Source organism: Pongo pygmaeus, chromosome 17 (genome assembly GCF_028885625.2).
Source record: "Pongo pygmaeus isolate AG05252 chromosome 17, NHGRI_mPonPyg2-v2.0_pri, whole genome shotgun sequence".
Taxonomy (NCBI): Eukaryota; Metazoa; Chordata; class Mammalia; order Primates; family Hominidae; genus Pongo; species Pongo pygmaeus.
Window position 1 is genome coordinate 61,474,223 of NC_072390.2, and position 16,240 is coordinate 61,490,462.

The 16,240-nt window shown below is 37.7% G+C and overlaps 1 protein-coding gene across 9 annotated transcripts in view; it reads right to left on the reverse strand.

The window, feature by feature from the left end:
- Nucleotides 1-8,052: 8,052 nt before the first annotated feature.
- The window catches only part of PIAS2 (protein inhibitor of activated STAT 2), a 109,158-nt gene continuing 100,970 nt past the window's right edge, over nucleotides 8,053-16,240 (reverse strand). For 4 of the 9 annotated variants that reach the window (XM_054460905.2, XM_054460908.2, XM_063653637.1 and 1 more), the window contains 2 exons: nucleotides 14,480-14,517; nucleotides 8,053-11,736 (listed from right to left, as the gene is read on the reverse strand). In XM_054460905.2, the coding sequence (XP_054316880.1) occupies nucleotides 11,554-11,736; nucleotides 14,480-14,517 (221 nt within the window). In that variant the 3' untranslated portion in view covers nucleotides 8,053-11,553. The remainder of the gene's footprint in view (nucleotides 11,737-14,479; nucleotides 14,518-16,240) is intronic. The other 5 variants (XM_054460906.2, XM_063653638.1, XM_054460912.2 and 2 more) reach the window with 4 other exon arrangements.

Sequence of the window (16,240 nt, forward strand, 5' to 3'; positions counted from 1 at the left end):
GAAGTGACTGCTAATGGGTATGTAGTTTCTTTTTAGGGTAAGAATAATGCACTAAAATTGATCATGGTGATGATTACACAATGCTGCTGTGAAAAATACTAAAAAAGCAATAAACCGTACACTTTAAATTGGTGAACTGTGTATGCGTTATGGAGTTGAAATGTGTCACACCAATGGGGGCAAAATACATATATATATATATATATATGTATGTTGGAATCCTGACCCTTCATTCCTCAGAATGTGACTTTACTTGGCAATAAGGTCTTTACAGGGGTAATCTAATTAAATGAGGTCATTAAGGTGGATCCTAATCCAATATGACTCTTGTCCTAACAAATAGGGGAAATTTGGACACACAGACAAACATGCACAGAAGGAAGACTATATAAAGAGACACAAGGAGAAGACTGCCACCTACAAGCCAATGAGAAAAACCTGGAACACATTCTTCCCTAAGAGTCCTTAGAAGGAAACAACCCTGCTGACACCTTCATTTCAGACTTGTAGCCTGCAGATCCTGAGACAATACATTTCTGTTAAGACACCCTATTTGTGAAGCTTTGTAAAGGCAGCCCCAGCATATATGTAAAGCTATATATGTAAAGCTTTACGTGCGTATATATATACATACACAGCAACCTGCATACTGTGTATATATACACATATATACATGTATACATATGTACGTATAGCTATACACATATGTACTTTACATATACATGTATAAACACACAAAGGAACATGAATATATACAAATACACACACATAAACAACTTATAAGAAAGTCACTTCAAATATAATGGCATAGTTAAGTTGTAAGTAAAAACTGTTCTAGACACTTGATTAGCAAAACAAAAAATCTTGGCCCTCACGGAACTTACATTCTAGTGGAATATTAATAGTTGAGCATATCAAGGAGTGTAGGTCAAGTAGCTGGGGGAAATGCCACTGACCGGCAAGATTACACCTACATTTCCAGGGCAGAGAGAAGAAAATGAGTTCCCAAAGATAGAAAAAGACGTGTTGGCACAAAAACCAAGAAATGGAAGAGACTGTGTCAACTGCAGATGTTGAAACTAGTAAAAATCAAGTCCAAGAGACTTGGCAATTAGGAGCACATTTGACGTCAACAAAAATAATTCCAGGAGTGTGATGGCAGCTGAGATTCTAGCATGTAAACTACTTGCCAGCAACTTTAGGAGATTACCCGGGCCACTCTGTTGCGCCAACGTGACAAAACCCCAGCCCTGAATAAATCCAACCTCTGACCTCTTCCACAACTATGGCTTCTACAATGGGCATTACTGAAGAAAGCTCTGCCATTTAGCTATCACTGTAAGTCTACAGTGTCCAACTCACCGCTAGTCCATTCTCTAATTCTCCAGGATTGCTATTTCAAACTAGCTGTTATCCTCATACATCATCCTTGCTTCTGGAACCAATAACATCAATCACATGGTTCTCAAAGACATGAAAGCCAAACCACTAAGTAACTCTTTTAACTCTCTGCTGTTCAAATGACACACATGTCTATGTCCACACCCATCCCTTCATCTGCCTTTGATCTTGATCCCAACTTCCTCCTCCTGTTCAGGAACCTTGGTGTACCAATGATCTTAGTCAACCCCTCCTGTACCTTCCGCATTTTTACCTCTACTGATTCCATCTCACTATCCTATTAGCAGTTAAACATGAAATTCAAGTTTCTTCCACTAAAAAAAAAAAACACAAACAACAACAAAACACGCCAGGTGTAGTGGCTCACACCTGTAATCCTAACACTTTGGAAGGTCAAGGCGGGCGGATCATCTGAAGTCAGGAGTTCAAGACTAGGCCAACATGGTGAAACTCCTTCTCTACTAAAAATACAGAATTTAGCTGGGTGTGGTGACACGTGCCTGTAATCCCAGCTACTTGGAAGGCTGAGGCAGGAGAACTGCTTGAACCCAGGAGGTGGAGGTTGCAGAGAGCTGAGATCAGACCACTGCATTCCAGCCTGGGCAACAGAGAGGCTCCACATAAAAAAAAAAAAAAAAAAAAAAAAAAAAAAATCCTTCAACCACATACAATTCTATTGCTGTAGCTCTGCCCTTCATGACAGTTTTTAAACAGTTGCCCATACTTGCTACTGCATTTCTTTACTTTGGGGTCCTCTCCCACCACAAACTAGGTAGACCCTGATCACTCCACTGAAATTGTTCTTGATGAAATTACCAGATACGGCCTGGTTAAGAAAGCCAAAGGAAGACAAAAATTAGCATAATTCCTCATTTATAAGATTCATATTCATCCCTCCCCTACATTTTAATAGGATACATATTGAAGTACTTTCATTGACCAATGAAAGCAATGGGTCATAGTTTAATTAGCAGGTTTAATTTTTCTTTAATGTCTTACAATCAGGTACTTAGATTCAATAAAATATGGTGGTGTTTTAAATGAAAGTTTTTTAAAAAATGGATACTTACTTTTTCAGGTTGTATCAGCAGCTTTTAACTCCACTAACCACTTGCTTCTTGAAATACTCTATTTTTTGGCCTCTGTAATACCACGTTATTTTCCTTCAGTCTCAGCTGCTCCTTCTTGATCTCCTTGTGTTCCTTTTCCAGTCTTATTTTCTCACTCATCAACTCCTCTGGATGAGTTCATCCACTTTCATAGTTTCAGTGCTACTACCCATCAATTGGTAGGATATGTCTATAGCTTGTCAAATAGCAGGTGGGCATGTCTTTCAGACATCAGGTCAACTGATTTTTGTTCCAGTTCCAAAGTACTGAGTCTAATAATGATTTGGGTCAGGTAGCTAGCCATCAGAGTGAGGATAAATTATGTTTACAATTATATTGTATCACTCAGTGTAGTGTACCTGACCCAGATAAGGTGGTCCTCAGTACATAACCTAGAGTAGATCATATGAAGAATTTCTCCAGCCTTTTATACACAGTAGGGTGGGTCTACAAAGAGTTGCTTACACTTTCAGGTTTAATACAACATCTATTCTCACATTATTATCCCCACTATGCACTGCTCTACCCACCCCTCATTAATGGCCCTTGCCCCTGTAAGTTTTTGGAGTTCAGAAGGTGAGTATGCTGCCTTCCAACACCCCAGCATCCATCTCCCGTATCACCTACCCTAAACATGCACCTCCTTCTGTTTTCCTCTCTTGGTGAATACTTACTGCTAAGGTATTATATATTCCAAAGGTATTGAATTTCCAGTCAGCATAAGTCAAGTACCAATGGCTATCCACCATTTCTTCATCCACCAATATTTACTGGGCACCTTCTATGTAGCACATATCATGTTAGGCTCTGGGATGCAAGTGAAAAAAGTCATCACCTCTGCCCTCATGGAGCTTACAATCTAGTAGGGGAAACACACAATATGCAGGGATTATTTTATGTATTAACAGTATATAAACAGGGTACTGTGATAATAGTTAGGAAATACTTGCTTTTTAGATAGAATGATCAAGAAAGGCCTCTGAGGAAGTAACGCTGGATTTGAAGCCTGACTCCTCAATTACAACCTGCATGACCTTGGGCAAGTAAGTCGCTTATCCTCTCAGAATCTGTTTCCACACTTGTAATATGGAGATAATCATACCAAACTCAACAAATTCTCATTACTACTAATGATCATGAAAACTCTTCAATGTCTCATCACTGTTTTACAAGGCCCTTCACGATCTATCTATGCATATTTCTCAATATTCCTTAGCAAACTTCCAGCAATTCTAAACATTTTCGGCCCTTTTTGGACAAGCTTTTAATCAATCCTCACATTTCTCCACATTACTTCCATCAAATCATTGAGGTGCCTCATTTACATGCTCTTGTAGCACCCTATACTTTGCCTTTTACCATTAACATTGTAATCTCCCTATTTCACACCTCTGTTGACGCTACTGGAGCACAACTTTGGTGGAGGCAGGATCCTGCCTTGTGTTCCAAGTGCCTGATACAATGCCTGCCACCTAATATAATCTCAAATACTTGATGACTGAGACCATTTGTAAGCCAAGAAAAGCAGCAGTAGAGAGGTGAGAGACATGGAGATAAGAGAGGGGAAGTCTGACAGGGGAAGGTCCTGAAGATGACAGGAGGAGACCAGAGTCAGTTGGCCTTAAAGGCCTACCTGATTCTCTGAGACTGGAAACAAAAAAGGATGGAGGTGGTCATAGGTGGGGAAGAAATCATGCTTTCGGATTGTCCCTTCTGTTTGAATTAGGCAGCAAAGTCATCTTCTGAGAAGGAAGTGGTCTGAAAAGAGGGCAATAACATTTGTTATAACTGATGAGAATGGGCAAAGGAACTATGCTACGTCATGTTGGAGGATGGATAGGTTACTGAGGATTTCTTCAAGGCTGCAATAATGAAAGAGCAGTCTGGACAAGTAGCTAAGAGGAAAACAGAAGGCATGGTTCAGTAGAAAATGCTGGAGGTAAAGTAACCAAAACCTCACAGACCAACTTGGATAAATCACCTATAGAATGTTGAAGATATTGAGAATAATGACCAGAATCAAGGAAGGCAAGGAACACTGTGAGCCAAAGCTTCCAGCAAATCAAAGGGAATGATCAGGCAGTTATAAGACTAGAGGTAGCTGATAGTATAACCTCTTGGCATGAGCTTCAGAGGCAGAGATTTTTGAGATGTGTAACGATGGAGTAGTGGGAAAGGACAGCAACCACTGTATCTTGAGATATGTAGAATGTGAACACAGCCCATGCTGGTCAGCTGTAGGGTATGGCAGGGCCTCAGGTGGCAGCCAAATTTGTAATGGGCAAGGCAGTGAAGAGAAAAATCAAAAGAAAAGGCTAAGATGTAGCCAAGTATGGCCTAGGAAGGGATCAGTGACTGGGGCGTGACTAGAACATAATACAGAATGGAGATAAGTGAAGGCAAAAATGGATGACAAGGGAGGTTTGTACTTTTATTTAAAAGACTGCAGAAAAACCAGGAATAAGCCTCATGGATGCTTCATTTCTGAAATCCCATGCTTAACATTCATCACTGTCTCCCATACATGATTTGTCTTCACTCTAAACTGCCTCCTGTCTCTGTAAATAGTGCCATTAACATCCAAGTGACCCAGGCTTGAAAAATGGATGAAAAATGGACTCAACCCTTACTCCTTGAGTCTTCCTTTGAAATGGCTTCAGCATCCACTCCTTCCTTATTACTCTGGCCATCAACTGAAACCAGTTCTCATAATGTTAAGTCTAGATTCCCATATCAGTCTCCTAGATAGCACAGCTAATTAACGTCACTTCAGTTTACGCAGAGAGCTTTTGGGGTAAGTCTAGGTCAGACTCCCAAGTCCACTACTCATTCACTGTGACCTTGGGAAATGTACCTAAACATGTTTCATTTGTAAAATGGGGAATAACACCACTTTCCTCTAAGGAGCCATTGCAAGAATGAGACATTCTTGGAAAGTTCTTTGCACAATGCCTGTTACTGATTTGTGTGTGTGTGTGTGTGTGTGTGTGTGTGTGTGTCTCACTCTGTCACCCAGGCTGGAGTACAGAGGCATGATCCTGAGTCACCGCAACCTCCGCCTCTCAGGTTCAAGCAATTCTCATCCCTCAGCGTCCCAAGTGGCTGGGATTACAGACATGAGCCATCATGCCCTAATTTTTTGTATTTTTAGTAGAGATGGGGTTTTACCAAGTTGGCCAGGCTGGTCTCAAACTCCTGGCCTCAAGTGATTTGCCTGCCTTGGCCTCCCAAAGGGCTGGGATTACAGACATGAGACACCATGCCAAGCCTAAGAATTCTTGATTTTTGGAACCTTGATTATAAGCTGCCTGATGTCTGGAACCAAAACTTCTGTAACACTCTATCCCACCTGTACTTACAAAACACTCTAAACATTTATTAAACAGTTTGATGAAGGCCAAAATAAGAGGCATATGCTATTTTACAACACGGTAATACTCTTCATCACTTAAAATAATTAAGCTTTGAGAACACAAAATAAAGCTTCTTAAAAAAGCCATTCAGAAATAGGAAGCAGTTTGGGAAATAATGATTGTGCTACGCCAATCAAGAAAATGTTGTACCTCAAACATCTGAAGGTAGCCATCTGTTTTTTCTTTCCCTGCACCTACCCTTATTGGAAACATAAGGGAATATAAAGTGAAAATAGGCAATGTTTGCCTGTTTTTATAGCTTTTAGCCTTACCACTTTTCAGTTTGGGGATGGAATGCCTTTGGCTCAGTAGATTCTACTGGCTTTGGGGAGCTCAGAAAGGCCATAATGGGGCCTACAGGAAGAGGAAAAAGAGAGCTGACCTCTTAACGGCAGGCCTTAGGTACAAGAGGCTTTTTAAAAAAGTGACAAAACTTTTGAACTAAAGATGGAAAACGTAGTCTGACAAAGAATATTTGTGGAAATTTACAGTGCCAGTAAAATCATGTGAAAAGCTTGGATAGACATACGTAGGTGTTTCTGAAACAGGTCAGATTATATATATATATATATATATATATATATATATTTTTTTTTTTTTTTTTTTTTTTTTTTGAGAGAGTCTTGCTTTGTTACCCAGGCTGGAGTGCAGTGGCACAATCTCGGATCACTGCAAATCCTCCGCCTCCCGGGTTCAAGCGATTCTCCTGCCTCGGTCTCCCAAGTAGCTGGGACTACAGGCGCCTGCCATCACACCCACCTAATTTATGTATTTTTGCTAGAGATGGGGTTTCACCATGTTAGCCAGGCTCTCCAACTCCTGACTTCAGACGATCTGCCCGCCTTGGCCTCCCAAAGTGCTGGGATTACAGGCGAGAGCCTCCACGCCCAGCCCATGTCAGATATATTTAAAACTAAGAAAGCTTGGGAAAATCTCTGCCAATGATCTCCACATCAGTTAAACCCATTCCATAGGGTCAGAAAGGCAGAGGGTCTTAGTGCAGATGCCAGCATAAAGATAAAATCTTGCATGTTCTTGGAAAATATGGCCAGACCACCCTTCCCATACCATCTAGCTGCAGTATAAATTAGCATACCCATGTGGAAAAGTGGTATGAATCAAGAACTACAAAAGTGTTCATATACCCTTGACTAGAAATTCCACCTCCAGTATTTTATCCTAAGAAAATAATTTATACACAAAGACATTCATCGTGGCATTATGAGATACAATCTAAACTGTTCAAAATAAGTAAAGGTTATATGAATCATGGCACATCCATAACAATGGAGTACCATAAAATTAATAATAGTTGACACAGTTTTAATGACATGGAATAATGCCTGTAGATTGAGGGGAAAAACCCCGAGATATAAATTACACTGAGAATGATGAAACTATGTAAAAATATGCAGAAGTAGCAAAGACACTGGCAAGGAATATGCAAAAATATCAAGTGATTTTTTTTCTGGTGACAGAATCATAGGCAATTAATTGTTATACTTTTCTGTATTGTCTAAATTTTCCACAATAAGCATGTACTACTGACATAAACAGAAAAAACAAACATTATTCAACCAGGCAAGCATTAAAGAATGGACATTGTATACAGCTTTATTTATTTCTTTTAGGAATTGCAGGTTCCTAACAAAGTGGGGGTGAGGGGGGTATTACAAACCAGTCACTAGGCAGGAACATTAGACTCCAAAAGCAGAGAAATGCTTAATTTTCTTCTACCTGTTTCACCACATTCATGTAGAACTGTAGTAAAAAAGATGGTGAATCAGGTTGAATCAATCTAAATAACAACTTAAAGCTCCCAAATCACATGAACCTAGGACCACTAAATCCAATGTCAGACACGTTTAAATGGTGCACTGCTCTACATTTTTCTATGATGAAAAGAGCTAGAAAATAATGGTAGTGTCATTACATTTCATGAAAATGGGAGAAAATCTTGCAGGAAAAATTAAGAAAATAAAAATGTTTAGTAAAGAAAGAATGGTCCGGCTAAGTGCTTTTTTTTTTTTTTTTTTTTTTTTTTAACCAACTGAAGGCCAGAGAAATGAAAGGCATACCTGTGAATTAATGCTTTTAAAAAAATTGACTTTACTTAAAATACAAACAAATGTCAACTAATGAATACTTTATTGGCAGAAAAAAAGACAATTTGGCTGGAAATGGTGAGTGTCTTGGACTGGTCTGAAGGAAGAACATCTGAAAGGTCTGAATGTCAAAGTCAGAACAGTCTCTGGTCAATCCTACTTTGCTTAAAATCCAACATTTTACCTTTCTTCAAATTCCTCAAGACTAAGGAAAACTTGGTTTTATACCAAGAATTATGAATCAGCCTATACTCGCTATCCCTTACATCACATTTTCATTCTAGCTTTTCTGAAACACATTACCAGATAAATGCCATATAACCTAAATTCACCTCAATGCTTTCATTTTGCCTTTACAATTACCTTAGGACAGATGCCAAGTTTTTATAACTTCAGGCCAGAAAATCCTGAAGTGGCTCACCTAATGGTCAGAAAGTGAGTGAGTGAAAACAGACCTCAGACACAAAGCTATTTTCAGCACCAATTACACTGTGGGGGGTTACCAGAACAAGAAAAGGCCTTCATAGTTCTAAGTGAAGAAAGATAAAAACATTTTATTTTGGCCAAGCGCAGTGGCTCACACCTGTAAATCCCAGCACTTTGGGAGGCCAAGGCAGGCGGATCACCTGAGGTCGGGAGTTGGAGACCAGCCTGACCAAAATGGAGAAACCCCGTATCTACTAAAAATACAAAATTAGCTGGGCGTGGTGGTACATGCCTGTAATCCCAGCTACTCGGGAGGCTGAGGCAGGAGAATCGCTTGAACCCTGTCGGTGGAGGTTGCGGTGAGCCAAGATCGCACCATTGCACTCCATCCTGGGCAACAAGAGCGAGCTAGACTCAGCCTCAAAAAAAAAAAAAAAAAAAAAAATTGATTTTAGGAGGCTGACAATTACACTTCGTTTCCTAAGATATTCCAGACAATCACTGGTTGGCTGACAGAATCTAGGTGACAGCTAAGATCACCCCTCTGAAACTCCCTTATATTTGGTTAAGCAGAAATCTGGGCTAGCAAAATAAACTACTAGAAAGTCAGGGTCTGGATAAGAAACAGTGACCACATTAAAGGCTGATGGCTTAATAATCATGATGTCCCCATAAGGCCAAAGTCATAAAGTACTAACGTTCAAGACAGATACACAACGTAAGCCCCAATTTCAAGATGATAAACTTCAAAGTGTATTTTTTAAAATGCAAGTTGCCTGTATGAAATAAATTAAAAACTTATATGTAATTTCAGTGTAAAACACCAAAACCGAACATTAAAATTGTTCACAGAAAATAGAAAAAAAAAAAGAAACAAATCACAATTATAAAAGCACAGACGTTATCAGTTATAAGAACAAAGTAAATAAACTAATTTCTATTAATATTTTCATTTACTTTATAAAACTTTGTTGATTAAATTGGGGGAGTCTCTGACAATCTAAAGGGTAACAAAATAACAAATATACATCATTTCTTTATTAATCATACCACACAAATCAAGTTAAATGTTTTCTATCTGTTTACAGAGTCAATAAAAATTGCATCTGTATTTAGAGCAGCAACATAAAACTTTATTAGAAAGAAATACTATATCTGGACCAAAAAACTGCAACATGGTTTGGAAATCTAATGACTAAGAAGGTAAAACTGGCAACTATGTGCAACTACTGCTCGTAGATTCGGGTTTTTCCCCCCCAACATCTTTAAAATAAGCAGCCCCCACAAAGGGATAATCCATTGAATAAGGAGACGATGTAGCCAAAGAAGGGATGATATGGAAAACCACATGAAATTAAATCAACATAAAAAGAACACACAAAGGCCATGGAAACTTGAGAAGGTGAAAGAAAGGAAAAAAAAAAAACAAAAAACCCCAAGCAAGGACAAGTCAGCTCCTTGGAGTTGCACCAACTCTTAAGTAGTACGTCCCTATTTTAACTGAAATTGATGAGTCCACACCTGGGCACTTCAGTTTGAGAAATCAATTGGTTGGACTGGCCATTAAAAAAAGGACTTTGTTTTAAGGTAGATAAAGCTTAGAGAGAGAAAGCTAAACAGAAAAGTACTAAATCCTTGTGAACTCAAAAATGATTTAGGAAGTCAAATGAAGCAAACTAAAAAATTGGATGAAAATGTTTCTCTAAGAGTAAAACCCAGTTTTCTGTGTGATTTAAAATCAGACAAACACACTATAGAAGAGAAATTTTCAAAGTGCACCCAATAAAACCTCAGAGGTTCCCTGGAGTGTTTGGGGTAGCATGGACTGAGACAGGAAGTGGGTTCAGGCCCATCTTCCCCAACCCTTCTTCACTTTAATTCAAACATTTCTAATTCTCTTTTGTCTTTTGTAGTTTCAGGTAAGATATCATTTTAAAAAAATGAAAAAAAAAAAAATCTAATGCTGTCCCTTTCCCTAAGTTTGAAAATCACTGCTGAGACTGAAATTACATTGGTGAGAAATATGATCATCATAAATCTAAAACACATTTTCTATGTAGTGCTACCAAAATACAAAGTTTCATCAAATATTTCACTATTCTGTAAAATAAATGAGAAAATTAAATTCTTGGGAAGAAATTAAATTTTGTTATTACCACCTCCCAAAATCTGCTCTTCTGCTGGCTCCAAGATATCAATATTTGATAGTGTGAACAAATTTCTAACAAACATTCCCATCACACTGTACCCCAAAGACATTTCATTCAATGGCTGCACAGTTTCTTTTTTGAGAAGGCAAGCCTCAAATTTATAGAAAACTCTAGAATGAAAAATGTGCAATTACTAAAAACATAATAACACACATTATGTCAGGGCAGAATCTGCATAGTGCTTTTAAACATAATCACCAATGAAGAGTAGCCAAATCCCAGAACTTCACACAGCACTCATTAGCAAACAACGTCAGTGTAAATGATAAGCAGGAAAAAAACCAAGTAACACAAATGCCATTTTTCTTTGATGGGATCATGAAGAAAAGTGGAAATGCAGGACAAAAAGTGGAATCCAAGCTTTGGCCACATACTGAAACTTCATTACTTCAATGAAACAGAGCAAATCTCCATGGAAAGGACTCATTCAGCAAACATTAAGTTCTTTCCATGTATTTTTTTCCTTCACGTAAGGTTAAAAAGAAGTTGCTGTCGTTCTAGAATCAGTGATTACAATGTTTTTTTTTTTTAATTAGAAAAAAGGTTACTTGAATATTTACACAATTTTATTGCTCTTTATTTTAACAAAAACTTTTTTCACTGATTTGTAGACTCCATCCATTAACGTATGAAAGTGAAATCCATCTCTCAGGAAGATACAGTTATGGCTGAATGTATCTGATGCTGAGAGTACAGTATAATTAAGAAAAATCTTTGCATGTCACTTGGTTCTTGTTGCAGTCTTCTGTGTTCACCTCTCAGAAAGCAAAAGAATCCATCTGACTTTCAATAAATACCAAATTATTTAAAAAAAAAAAGTTTCCACAGACTAGAGATCCAAGAAAAAGCAGTTCTGATGAATGATTCCCAGAATCAAGTGAGTCCTCCTTTAGTCCAATGAGATGATGTCAGGAATGTTACTTCCACTGCTGGTTATGACCCCTGTCTCACTCCTGCTGCTGGATGAACTAACATGAGTACTGCTTTCATGGGAGCTGGTGGTGGTGACAGACGTACTGCTTGCTGTTAAGGGTGAGGTGAGACTATCCAAAAACATAGGAGGACAGTACTGCTTGAAACAAACAATGATGCCAATGAGGAAGAGGCTACTTGATTTTAAATAAAGAGACTAGAAATTATTAGATATGCACAAGCAATAGTCACATATTTAAATCCCACTGGGATTTAAAAATTGCTCAAAACTTCACATCTTTGGGTGGAAGGTGGCATGAATTTAGCTATTTTACATTATTTAGAGAATGCAGTTATTTAGAGAATGCACAGTTAGTTTACATTATTTAGAGAATGCATTATTTAGAGTTCCACAATACTTGTGGAACTTGTTTGCTGACCACATACAAAGGTAAAAGTACAATGTCAACAATAACTGAAGTCATTTAATACTAAATATTGGCCCTAATCTCAAAAAGAATTTGCTCCCTAACTGTATTTAGTTGGGTGTCAATTTTGAAAGAATTGTTGAGCTTACACCGGCATTTTTGCTTAATAACATTTTTAAAAGTATTTGTTAGCCTTTCCTGGTGTGAACTGAGTATCAAACAGATCCTTTATGAATGTTAAGGCTGACCAGCTGAATGATGGCATTGGACTCCTTTGTACATAAACGTAAAATACTTGTGTCATCAGAATGACAACATTCATTCTAAAACACAGACTACACGGTAGCTAGCTATCACAGGATCCTCAGGATAGAAAATTATCTCAGGTAATCACAAAATTTTGCAATAAATGTTAAAGAAGATCTAAGCTAATCTTCTCGTGATGCCTGCTTAACACCCCCTTTCCTAGTGCTCATATTTCACAAGTCCCCTTACAATCCTGGTTACTGACCCCATTACTGATCCCAAACAAGTACAAACCTGAGTGTGCTACTCTAATATTAACAGAGGAGTGAAGAGAGATGAGCCAAAAGCATTATATCAGTGTAGAATGTTTTATGTGAGAAACGACTGCACTGACTTTAGCAAAACAAGAGGTCTAGTGATATCCTGCAAGAGATGTTTTATGTTTGTCATTAGTTCAACTGTATGAAAGATCAGTAAGGATATCTGATTCATATTCCCCATTCTAAAGATTATGTAGCTTATCATTAGAGACACTGGACTATGGAACAGGAATTTAAAAGTCAAGTTGTTTAGACTACATGATTTCCAAGGCCGGTGAATAAAACAGGAACAACAGTCCCAGGTTTAAGTTACCAGTCAGAGGGACAGCAACAAGTAAAATTCAGACTGCCCTTCAAAAGAACAAGTTATTTAATGCTTTGGATAGATAACTGTTTTGGTTCATCAATAAAATGAATGCCACATACAGAGTCAAGGGACATTAGTTACAGGGAGAAGAACAGTTCTTAAAGAGCTTCCAAGGAGCTCTAAAGATAGTTGAATTGTCTGGTATTAAAACTCTTTTCTAAAATCAAATCAATTTCTAACTTTCCACTAAAATTGGGGGGTAAATCTAGAAAAAAAAGCCCAGAAACTTATATTTTATTTCTGCTACCTCTCAGGCAGTTTTTGATCGCCTTATAGGAAAAAGATACTCACTTATGAAAGTTGTGCTAGATGCTACAGTCCTGCCATCAACAGGCTCTGTGCATTGAATTCTTAGTAGTATTCAGATTGCAGCCACTTAAGTTCTAACCCTGCATCCCTTATTGTAGCTACAATGACAAGAATTAAGGGATAATATGGAGGTCAAGTAGTAAAACTTAAGGATTCTATGGCAAACTGAAGGCCCCACATCACCCTTCTACTACTGACTCACCAAATAACTTAGACCACTACTAAATACACAAAACAGAGCTATGAAATAAAAACCTCTAGGTTCCAAGATAATTTTTTTTAAAAGAACTGGTCACATAAAAATTAGTAATCCTTACATCTGAAGAATCCATTTCCTAGAAAAATACATAGATACTTTCACTAGGTACCTTTGTTATATATACTGCTATAATGAGGTCAACTCCGAATGACAAGAAATTCCTCAGTCTGCACATTACCTTGAGCCCAAATTTCTGGTGCTGTTCATGTAATCAGATACAGAGTACTGAAACAGGAGGCTGATACAGGACTTGTGCTTAGCTGACTGAACAGCCCATGAAGCAGTGACCCGTGGTTCTTCCTCTATCCCTCCCTATACTCAACTCCTCTCATAGTCTTTTGTTCTATGTCATTTTCTCCCTTCACTTTTCTCATGCCTTCTCCTCCTCTGCTCTGCCTCTGCTATAAGCCTGCCTGTGCAATCCATGCTCACTGCAAGGTCTTCATGTTGGGACACTGGGCTACTAGCGTTTCTCATCTTTGACAGAGAAAACGGGGATGATTGACATACAGCAACTTTAAACTGGGGCCTCCCCAAAGTCCAAATCTGAATGTCTTTAAAAACCATGAAGAATCAAGTTAATGAGTCAAGTCTGTCTAATCAGGTTTAGCTATTGATTTTCTAGGTACAGAATGTTTTAGCTAAAAAATGAAATTGTATTTGTAAAATTTTAACTTCTAGCCACCCAGCACTGCTTCTATTCATTCTAATCATTCAAATGCTTGTAAGAGATGCCAACTGATTAAGCTAAATAAAACAGAATTTAAAATTTAGATATTAAAGACAAAAATCATAAACTGACAACAACTTTATTCCTTCAAATAAAATTGTGAAATATTTGCACAGTACTTCCTTTCCATCAATGTAAGTAATTCAGAGTTGACTGTCCTGATTTTATGCAACTGGTCATTTTTAGTTAGTATGACATAACCAACAATCAAATACAAATTAGTTGCTTAAATCAGGATACATACCTGGGGATCAACTGGAATAAGGGAAAGAAAATCCAAACCTAAAACAAAAATGCTTTGTTAATAGTTGTCTCATATTTGGGGAGACCAGAATTATTTCCCTAAATCAGCTTTATTTATCACAAATCACAAAACATTTGTGGTAAGTGCTTACCACTCTGTCACAGGGAAGTTCTATACCATGATCAGTGATATCTGAAGTGCTTAAAACCCAAAGATGAATATATTCTCTGATAAAACAACTGGAAAAACTAGCTCCCAGAGACTCAAATGCAGAAGTCCAAAAACTTCCAGTGAAGGACTAGTCAAAACAAATATTTCCCCCTTTGCCGCTTAACAGAGTGAGATGCAATAAAAATGATGAGCTAATGATCTGGATTTGAACCATCTAAAAAAAAAAACATACTTAAGCTCTTAAGATATTTCACATTTATTTTTCAGAAATACAGAGGTTCATCTAAGTATCGCTTCTTAAACAGATGTCTATTTCAATGATAGCTCTCTGTCCCCGCTGTCCCCACATCAAGAGCAGTACATAGTTCAATGCTCTGCACAAAGCACACACTCGGGAATTGCTGCACTAACAGAGTTATCAAGGGTTACTGGGTTCTGAGCTAATGTAATTTTCTGAACCAGAGAACTGTAATTGTCCAATTCGATTTTAGAAAGAGGAATGTGTAAAAGGTTGTCCAGTAGTATACTTTTGACGTATTCAAGTAATAACAATAAATAAAATTTTTAGGTCTGAAAAGTCTAGTAATAAACTTCAACATCAGTTCACCTAGACCTCCCTGTGTGACTAAACTCTCTTTAATTATTTCAAAACATTAAAAAAGAAACCACAGGTCATTAAGACAGGCCAATTTCTATTCAATTCCGTGAATTTTTATGCTGGCATTCAGAGACACCCCGAATATAACCATCACACAGAGAAAGTCTGACATTATGCTTTTATGCAAAATAGAGAATATCAGTGGGGACATTTAAAATATTTACTAACCAGTATGAATTTATAACTCAAAAAATTTAAATATATTTATTCTCTTATAATCTCCAAGTAAGGGTATTACAAAAATGCTTATCAAGTGATACAAGCTATAGCACCAATCATTTGAAAAAAATCATTCCAACGATTTCTAAAGTCTTTTTGAAAATTGTTGCTACAGATTTTTTTTTCCTTTTTTTGGGAGACACTGAGTCTGCTCTGTTGCCCAGGCTGGAGTGCAGAAGCACAATCATAGGTCACTGAAGCCTTTACCTCCTGGCCTCAGCCTCGCAAGAAGCAGGGGCTACAGGTATGTGTCACCATGCTCAGCTAATTATTATTATTATTTTTTTTTTGTAAAGAGAGGGTCTCGCTATGTTGCCTAGGTTGATTTTGAACTCCAGAGCTCAAGCGATCCTCCTGCCTCAGCCTCCCAAAGTGCTGGGATTACAGACATAAGCCACTGCACCCAGCTTGCTGTAATTTTTCATTTCATATGTCTGTCACTAGCTATATGATACGGTGGTTTGAGCCAATACTAAACCAAAGAGAATTACAACAAACTTTTCCAATGACTTCTCTATTAAAATGATAATAGGTGAGATATCTCAATAAGCAGACTTTGTCTTCATATTAATACTATTCAATAAATCCTCTCTCTGCTTCTGCCAAACAATTCAAAATTTGTCTAGCCCTTGTAATACCTTCAGGGTTTTGCATTTTCAGCATTTCTGTTATTAAGTAAAAAAAGTTTATTGGAACGTTTTGTTCTGCTTCAA